Source organism: Gasterosteus aculeatus, chromosome 3, assembly GCF_964276395.1.
Source record: "Gasterosteus aculeatus chromosome 3, fGasAcu3.hap1.1, whole genome shotgun sequence".
NCBI classification, from domain to species: domain Eukaryota; kingdom Metazoa; phylum Chordata; class Actinopteri; order Perciformes; family Gasterosteidae; genus Gasterosteus; species Gasterosteus aculeatus.
This window is the reverse complement of record NC_135690.1, coordinates 14906113-14915316: the sequence shown is the minus strand read 5'-3', so window position 1 is coordinate 14915316 and position 9204 is coordinate 14906113. Positions and strand designations below refer to the sequence as shown.

The 9204-nt window shown below is 43.4% G+C and overlaps 1 protein-coding gene across 1 annotated transcript; it reads left to right on the top strand.

Moving 5' to 3' along the window:
• Positions 1-3218, top strand: LOC144405538 (uncharacterized). The gene has a single exon (XM_078099605.1). It carries the CDS (start codon positions 180-182, stop codon positions 1578-1580), a length of 1401 nt encoding a protein of 466 aa, XP_077955731.1. The 5' UTR covers positions 1-179; the 3' UTR covers positions 1581-3218.
• The last annotated feature ends 5986 nt before the right edge of the window (positions 3219-9204 follow it).

Sequence of the window (9204 nt, the reverse complement as noted above, 5' to 3'; positions counted from 1 at the left end):
ATCATCATAGAGTGTTATAAAGAGCTCTTGGAACCCAATCTCTTCATTGCGTTTCAAGCCGAGTTAGCAAGCAGTTGATATCTTGTGAGTATATAAGTTATCAGTTGCATTTGTCTTTCACGACCACGAAAAGTATTTTAAAACAGCAGTCCATTCTTGTACCAAGTATTCTTCATACAATGAATCGAGGAAACGGACATAGATATGGGACTGATGCCCCTCGGTGTGGCGCAGGCCCTCCACCGAAAACATACCATCTGAAACAGGCACTCACACGTGCCAACGAGGAGGTCTTCCGTCTGACCGAACTTGTGAAAGACCTTGAGTACTTCAAGACGGATGCTGAGATTGAGAAGAACAGTTTTTACCTTGTCATCAAAGATGGGAGATTGGCAACCGCCCGTCTGGAGAAGAGTCTGCAGACCGCCAACAAGAGGATCAAGACCCTGGAGGAAAAGATGGCCCAAGAACAGCTCGTCAGTCACCAGGAGAAGGAGCGGATGGTTCAAGAGCATGAGGACGAACATGCCGACCAAGTCATCAAGTACCTTAATCTCTTCAAGAAGAACGAGGAGTTGTCTCTGAGCCTCGCCGACGCCAAAGACGAACTCGTCACCAACGAGATCTGGCGAAGAAAGTACGAGGTTCTGGAGAAAAAGACCAACCAAGACATCGCCCTAAAACAAGAGGCACTGGAAGCCCTTCAGGTAAAATACCAGGGGATGGCCACCGAGGTTGAGAACCCGATGTGCCAGAAGACCAGTGAGACCCTGAAAGTCAACGAAGAGATGCAGTCCGAAAACCTCCACCTGCTGGAACGTCTGAGAGTACAGGAGGAAAAGATGGCTGAAGTCCAGCTCATCAGTCACCAGGAGAAGGAGCGGATGGTTCAAGAGTATGAGGCCAAACTTTCCGACCAAAATATCCAGAACCAGGCACTGGAAGCCCTTCAGGTAAAGTACCAGGAGATGGCCACCGAGGTTGAGAATCTGATGGTCCAGAAGCTGAGTGAGACCCTGAAAGTCAACAAAGAGAAAGAAAGCATCTTACATAAGCTGAGAGAGACTGAACAACAGCTCATCAGCGAGGAAGAGAAATTCAAAGATCTGGAAACAAGGGTGTGCAAAGAACTGAACCTCAAACAAGAGATGTCGGAGACCAGAGTAACACAACTGTACTCCGACAACCTTGCTCTGGAGGAGAAGTTGAACAAGCAGCAGGCCAACAACCACCAGCTGGAGGCAGAATACAAACTGCTAACGGACTGGAGGGATGGCATGGCTGACAAACAAAAGCACCAAGAGGAGAACAGATCCCTCAAACTCCAACAGATGGAGGAGATGGCCAAAGAAAATCAGATTCTCATCACCAAGGTGAAACAGTTGCAGGACGAAAACACTCTTCTTGAAAACATCTGTCTGGACTTGAAGAAGAAGAAGAGAGGCATCTTTGGAAGAAGAATGCAGGAAAGACAGGTAGAGATGGACAAGATGAAGCAAAAAATGCAGGACCGGGAGACTAAGAGGTCCGAAAAAGAAGAGAAGAAGGGCCGTGAGGAGAAAAAGACCTTCCAGGGCTGAACACCACAGGCTGAACACCACAGGCTGAACATCACAGACTGAACATCACAGAATGAACACCAGTAGAAACACATATACATACACACATAGTCACACACGTACACATAAGTACACATACACATAAATGCACATACACATAGTCATACACATAAGTACACAAAAAGTACACATAAATACACATACACATAGTCATACACATAAATACACAAAAAGTACACATAAATACACATAAATGCACATACACATAGTCATACACATAAGTACACAAAAAGTACACATAAATACACATACACATAGTCATACACATAAATACACAAAAAGTACACATAAATGCACATACACATAGTCATACACATAAATACACAAAAAGTACACATAAATACACATACACATAGTCATACACATAAATACACAAAAAGTACACATAAATACACATAAATGCACATACACATAGTCATCTCCTCCATGAACTGCCACCTTAACGTGGTGGAGGAGTTTGAGTGGCTCAGTGACCCTGTGAGCGGTGTTGTCTCTTGGTATCCCAACAAGACCAACACCCTTCAGGCGAGAGTCCAGACTAAGAGCGGTTCAACAAACAAAAAAAACAAGAAGCCTGCTCTGCTGTGGCTAAAAAGCAGGAAAAAGACCATCGCGAGCCCCTTCTAGAAGAGGTTTCGGGAGAGTTCTGAGAAGAAATGACTACTTTATTTGTACCTCGGGAATTTGCCGTGCAGCTGTGGTAGAAGGTAACGGTAGTGTTGACTCCCTCCCACATACCCGATCTGGTTGATTCTACCTGCATGTTGGTTAAGCAGATGCGATGAAATAAGCCACTGTTTATTTGTGGGAGGGGGTTAAGAGGGCTTTGGATGCAGAATTTGTTAGCAAGTTACCAGGGGTGTAACGATTCATTCACTGAATCGATTAATGGATTTTAGTTGCGATCCAACTGAATCGATCTGTGCTCCGCAAATCGGCATTCCGGACGACATATATCGATTACAAATCGATTGAAATGGTAATTATTCAATTGTATCGATACTTGGAAACCGCACATTGGATTTAAGTACAAAAACGGTATGGATGTGTGTTTGTTTGTTTGTTTTTTAGCACTTTAGACACGTTAAACGTTACTCGATTCAGTCTGCCTGTCTGCGACGTCATCAGTACGCAGCCGGAGCCGTGATAAACTCTGAACAACAACAAAACACAGCGTGGAGGAGACGACTGCGAGCAAGACATTTACAAACCAACTTATCGATCCAGCGCATGGAAACATTTGGGCTTTTGCAAACACGGAGGTGTTCTAAATAACTCGGTCGCTGTTTGTAGAATATGTAGAAGCTAAATAAAAAAACACAGAAAAAACACAACACGCCGACAGTCAGGCACCTCTAGCAGCGTCACCGCTGCAGCAGCAGCAGCAGGTAACTCCAGCTCTGCTGACACCTCAGGCCTCGCCAGCACCAAACTCAACATCACAGTAACACTTGCCAGGTTTATCTGTAAAGACATGCGACCCTACAATGTGGTTGAAAATCTGGCGTTCTGTAAATTGATCCAAGCATTGTGTAATTATTGTGGAATGTTTACATTGAAAATGGCACTTGATTCAAATAAAAGGTTAATACATTTGACATTAATTGTTGTTTGCTTGTTTATAATATCCATAATTGATTTAAACCTGATTTCCTTACAAGAAACAACAGGGATCTCGGAAACTTTGCCTGCACTGTCCAGTAAAGTTACTGAATCGATTTCAAGTCACTGAATTGAATCGAATCGTTCTAAATTAACCCAGATCGTCCATGAATCGAATCGGCAACCATGAATCGCGATTCGAATCGAATCGTTGTTAAAATGAATCGTTACACCCCTACAAGTTACTATTCACATCTATTGGCGCTGCTTTCGTTATGAATAAAAGGTGGCAAGAGCTGAAGTTCACGCCTTGGCCCTTTGCAGCTGTAAGCGCGGGTCGACTAGAGACCGCTGTTCTTTTGTCACGATTTAAGACCTGTCCTCCGCGGTTACATCGTTTTGCAGGGTGTGTGTCAACAGATCAGAAAGTGTGCGCAGCAAAGCACAACTTCGATAGCAGCTACAAAGGTGTGAGACTTGGGAATAATTCTTATAGGCGTAAAACGGGGTCAGTATCAACAAATCCAGCACGTCTAAAGATGTAATGCATCCGAAGGTAATCCAAGGTCGCCCTGGGATTGCGTCAATAGCCTGTACGATTCATGCATGAATGGATAAGCTAACCCCACATTTTATTCCATGGATATAACCTGTTGAATAATTTACAGACTGTTTCCCTGCTTGTATCAACCGAACACCGTTGCAGGTGTACTGGCCGGTGCTCATGTGTAAAGACTTCAGTGTACAGAAGAAAGTCCTGCTGAATGGATTAAAACGATTGCATTTAAAATAAGTGGCGAAGACAACAGCCCAGAGCCAAGTCAGTGGCCTACTAAAGAACAATGTATGATTTACAGATATGCTTTGAATATTAAAATATATTCCGGTTCATAGCCATTTTCATACACCACATCAATTCTAAATACATTTATGATATAATAAGGGAGTATTCTTCCAGTTTGTATCTTAAAGTTTTCTCTTTTTTTATTTGCAAAGTTCAAAGTAGTTACAGTCGACTTGACAGAAAAAAAGCTATTAATTTAATGTATCTATAATTGATCACAAACCATATTATAGTGTGTGTATATATACACTATATATTATATAAATTATATGTTATATATATATGTAGTGTTTGGCATTGGTTCCAAAGACACACGTCTTCTCTCATTTCCTGTTTTATGGCTAACGCGTGTTCGATGTTCCCCACACGCTGAGCTACTGTAAACTCTCCATCTGAACATTTCTCCTCAGAAGCCCCGCGGTCGGAGGCCAATCCAGTCCAGGTCGACAGTTCAGTGAAGTGGTTGTTTGAGCGCCGCGGCAACACGGCCGCTTTCCCAGGTCAAAATGTAGTGTACTACTAAGAAATGCAATAAAAAGTCAAAATCAAGAATACTTGTATCTGTTTGTTCTTCATTTAAAGCATATTTAAAATGTACTTAAACAGTGCGTACTTCAACTAATTCAGAAAAAGGAGAATGGGAGGCTGGTTTCCTCGTTGGAAACTCAAAAAGGTCCACTGGGGCACCTTGCTGGGGTAAGCACACCGAAGCATTTACATCCTCCGTTCTAGCCTGAGTGCCGTTGTTTTCTGATCTGTGCTTTACAGATCAGCTTTACGGGATGCGGTATTAACCCGGCTCAGTCCTTTGGGCCTGCAATTCTACAGGACTCCTTTGATAACCATTGGGTATGCATCAGGGAGCCACAGGTCGCGTTGACACAAGTTCTGCGACCCCGTTGAAGCGTGGATGTGTGTGTGGGTGGTTTCAGGTGTACTGGGCCGGACCAATGTGTGCCGGTGTGGTGGCAGCGCTTCTGTACGATTATCTGCTGGCGCCCAGAAAGGATCCCTGCGGTGAAAAAACAAGAGGCCTGCTCTGCCGTGGCTCAAAGCAGGAAAAAGACCATCGCGAGCCGCTTCTAGAAGAGGTTTCAGGAGAGTTCTGAGAAGAAATGACTGTGTGCGGCTGATTTTGTATAAATAAAACTTTCTCAACATTAGGAGTTTAGTCTTTTCTCTAAATCTCAAGTATGTGACCTGAAATTATGTGCACTGCTTTAGGAATCTATGCTACTTTTTGCTGATTGGATGCACTGTTGGTGAGTTTGACAAACCAGGAGTACTTCTTGTAGGACGGGACCGTTAAGCCCAGGTCTTGACCATGAACCACACAATTTTCTAACTGATGAAATCTAGTGAAGCACATATACACACTGGGAATAATTTCTTTTTGAATAATGTGAACATGTACGTTTCTTAATGACAAAAGTACAGCTGAATAATGAATCTGGGTAATCTTACTAAATCGGTGCCTTTAAGGATTAAGCGGTCAATGGTGTGTCTATGAACGGAATAATTTAGATTTTGGGGTTTGGTTGCATAACTGCAGTGAAGATCTCAACCTGTAGTTGACAATCGAGATCTGGTGCGTACCAAACATTTGGTACGTGCAGCGTTTGTATTTTGATGTGTCCCCCTTTCATTCTGAGCGCGCTGACAGCAATCGTTGTTTGTAGTGCGGTTTTGTCAGCCTCCCAGGTGGGTCCACGATGCACAGAGCGAATACGCAGCAATGCAGAAATATTCCGCTCATCTTTTGTGAAGTGTGTTACCTCAACAGAGAGCGTAGTTTGCCGCATGTCGGTTTCCTATCCAACTTTCAGCAGATTTTTTTGTGGCTACTGATCTGAATCTTTACATAGTCGCTCACAGTTGGAGGATTTTCATCCACTTTAAATACGGTATTATTTTACTATTATACCACAACTAAAAATGTCCACACTGTCCTCAACATAAAGTCAAAGACAGCTTTGAAAACCCTCCCAACCGGCAAAGTGACTCATCACTTGTGTAGCTGCAAACCTAATGTATTTATTTACTACACTTGGCTTCAATAAAAGCCGCCAAGGAGCAGGTTACTGGTCTATTTAACACTTTGACTGCGGTATAATAACCTACTGTAATGGCTCAGGGGCCTCCCCCGACTGGATAACTTCAAACTCCACCTTCTCCCTGCTGCTCTTTAATAAACCGTATCTCTTGTGTCATCTATTCCAGTGGTCCCCAACCTTTTTTACCTCACGGACCGGTTTTATGTCAGACAATATTTCGCGGCCCGGTCGAGAAGGTCCGACGGGGGGGGGTTGGCGGAACGACCGACGGGGGGTAGTAGTCGTGCGCTCTGTGTTTGCTGGTCGGCGAAACTGCCGTGCACGATACAAGGACAAGAAAAACGCCTGGTGACGTGTGGGGAATATGTCAGAGGGACGGGGGGGGGGGGTGGGAGGGAATTAGGAGAAAATCCAGTCAATTTTCAAAATGAAACATTTTTCAGAAAAAAAAAATATATATATAAGCTTTCTGTGGTGCGGCCCGGTACCAAACGGTACCGGTCCGCAGCCCGGTGGTTGGGGACCACTGATCTATTGCCCTTCCCTCACTTTCTGAAAGCGCCCCTCCATTGATCAGGCTGTAATTTATGGTTTGTGGTGTGGAAATAGATGGCTGCTGGTTCTTATCATAGCTGAGGAGTGAAAACTAAATTAATAGTATAAGTTGAAATGTCAGAAAATGACGACAAGGCATCTGAACGCCATTTTTGTAATACGTCAAATTAGAGTCAGCTTTGTTTGACGGACAAGGACGGACTGTTGATGTAACAGCGCCGCATTGTTTCATTATAACCAACTGCTCTCAAAATATGGGATGATCTTGTGCTGTTGCAGTGATAGTGAGTACGCAGGCACAAACACACACACACACACACACACACACACACAGATCTTAGCAACGACTTGTGCTCTGACAAAGTGCGGTAAGCCGACGCAGAGCAACTCTCACTCCTCAAAATCTGAACCTCTGGCCGCGTCTCGAAAGGTCACAGGTCAAAGTGGCTGCTTCTCTTGAGTCCACGACCTCTGGAGAGCTCGAGGGGGCCTAACCTCTCAACCTTGACTGACCACTTAAAACTCATCTGAGCTCTGTCTTAAGCACTTTTTAGGCCTGTGTTGTTTAAAGCTGTGCACAGCTGACTGTTTTGACTCTCTGTGAACCTAAACCCAGACAGCAATCCAACATTGAATAAACATTGTTTTTCCATCTAAATCATCATTATGGTTGATATTGAAATTTCAATGCAAAATAAACGTTGAATCACCATTACCATATCGATGAAAACCTGATGTTATTTTGATGGAAACAATATTGGAACAACATTGATCTATAGTTATCTTTATGATTGAAAGTGCAATCCCTGAATGTGTTGAAACATAGTTGATAATGCATCGATGTATAGTTGACCGGGATTATGATTGAAAATCCATTGATTTTTGGTTGACCGGGAGATCAACGGGTGGTAAACCAACGTATTGCACGAGACAAGCTCATTTCTGGACCCTTGGCACAAGCGTAGCTACAGGTAAGCTTGCTTAATGTTCGATATGAATGAATCAAATACCGTTAGACTGATCATTGTAGTATAATCATTAGTGTAGTAACCAACGCAGTGCTGCAGCTAACGTTAGTCATGAAATAGATTTTTGTTTTACTAATGTGTTAAAATCTTTCAAAAGCAGGCTAGCCTACTTCGTGGTTCTCTTTACAGTTAGCAAAACCTCCGAGTCCAGTCTATTTTTATAGCTAGCTCAAAATACACGTCACTCGGTACCCATTGCTAATAGTGTCGGGAAATCTATTTTACAGTCACCGCTATTTCTTCTGCCCGCCGGAAAACACCATAATAACAGTGTGCTCCATCTAGCGCTAACGGTAACGTTCATCAAGCTAGCCTGTTGGCGGCGCCGTGCGCTCAAACCTTTGAGAAATCACGGCTGATTAGCACTACGTAGCCACCACCAAGGGCACAGAAGTCATGTCATGCACGTTTGAGCGCTAACGTTAACGTTACCCACAGAAGAATACATGACTTACCTTATTATTCAATGCAGAACTGTCTCGAGTTGTAACTGGAAAAGCCAACCATCTCGTCGTAATACAAATCGAGATGGCGTTACTATCCCGCACCCCAATCCAGTGCAAAACCCTTTCTTAAATGCTAATTGTTTTGCATTGTGATTTTATTTTTTTGTTTTAGATGCTCTTACTCGGCAGATGGGGGCAGCTGCCGTCACCCAATTCAATTTTTCCCAAGCTGTGCAAAAGGTCTATGCGCCAGACCGGAGAGGAGGGACTGGACGACAAAATAATGCGGCCGTCAGAGAATGAATTTGTGTTTAAATAGTGTGGTGTGTTCATTGTTTTATAGGCCGATTTCAAATGTTCCATTAGCCTACTTAACATCCTGGCTGTAGATAAAGCAGGCTATTTAATTTATGGCATTTAAAATTAACATATAAAAAGATTGAAATTCCGTTGAAATAACGTTGATCCTTAGTTCAGTTGAAATTTCAACATTGTTTCAATATTCCTGATAATTGAAATACCATTGAAATTCCGTTGATCTATGGACAGGATATCAACATTGTTTCAACATTAAATCAGGGTGCAAAATGATGTTGAATCAACATCAGAATTCAACGTTGATTCAATGACTTAGTGTTGACAATGCGATGTTGATTTAACATTGTTTCAATGACTGTTTGCTGTCTGGGAAACGTGCTCATTTCCAATGTCATCACCATTGTTGGGCGTATCCACCATTGACGCTTCTCCATCGAGTGACTCAGCGGTGCTAATTGTATTAGCCTTGCTAGCCAAGTTGACCTTAAAGCAGGGGTCTCAAACTCGCGGCCCGCGGGCCAATTGCGGCCCTCGGGACGATATTTTGTGGCCCCATCCTTAATATGAAAGTGTAATGTTAGTGCGGCCCGCAAGTTTTATACTGTAACCCCACTGTCAGCTGCTGTGTGGGACATGTTATGATGTTCTGGTTTCCTACTGTGTGCTTGTCCAGTGAACGTGGCATGCATGTGACTGACATGGGGGCGGGTCGTGTGTGTCGGCCGAGGTGCAGAGAGC

Bases quoted from the DNA above. Each gene is read 5' to 3' on its own strand.
- LOC144405538 (XM_078099605.1), top strand. From the start codon at position 180: ATGAATCGAGGAAACGGACATAGATATGGGACTGATGCCCCTCGGTGT.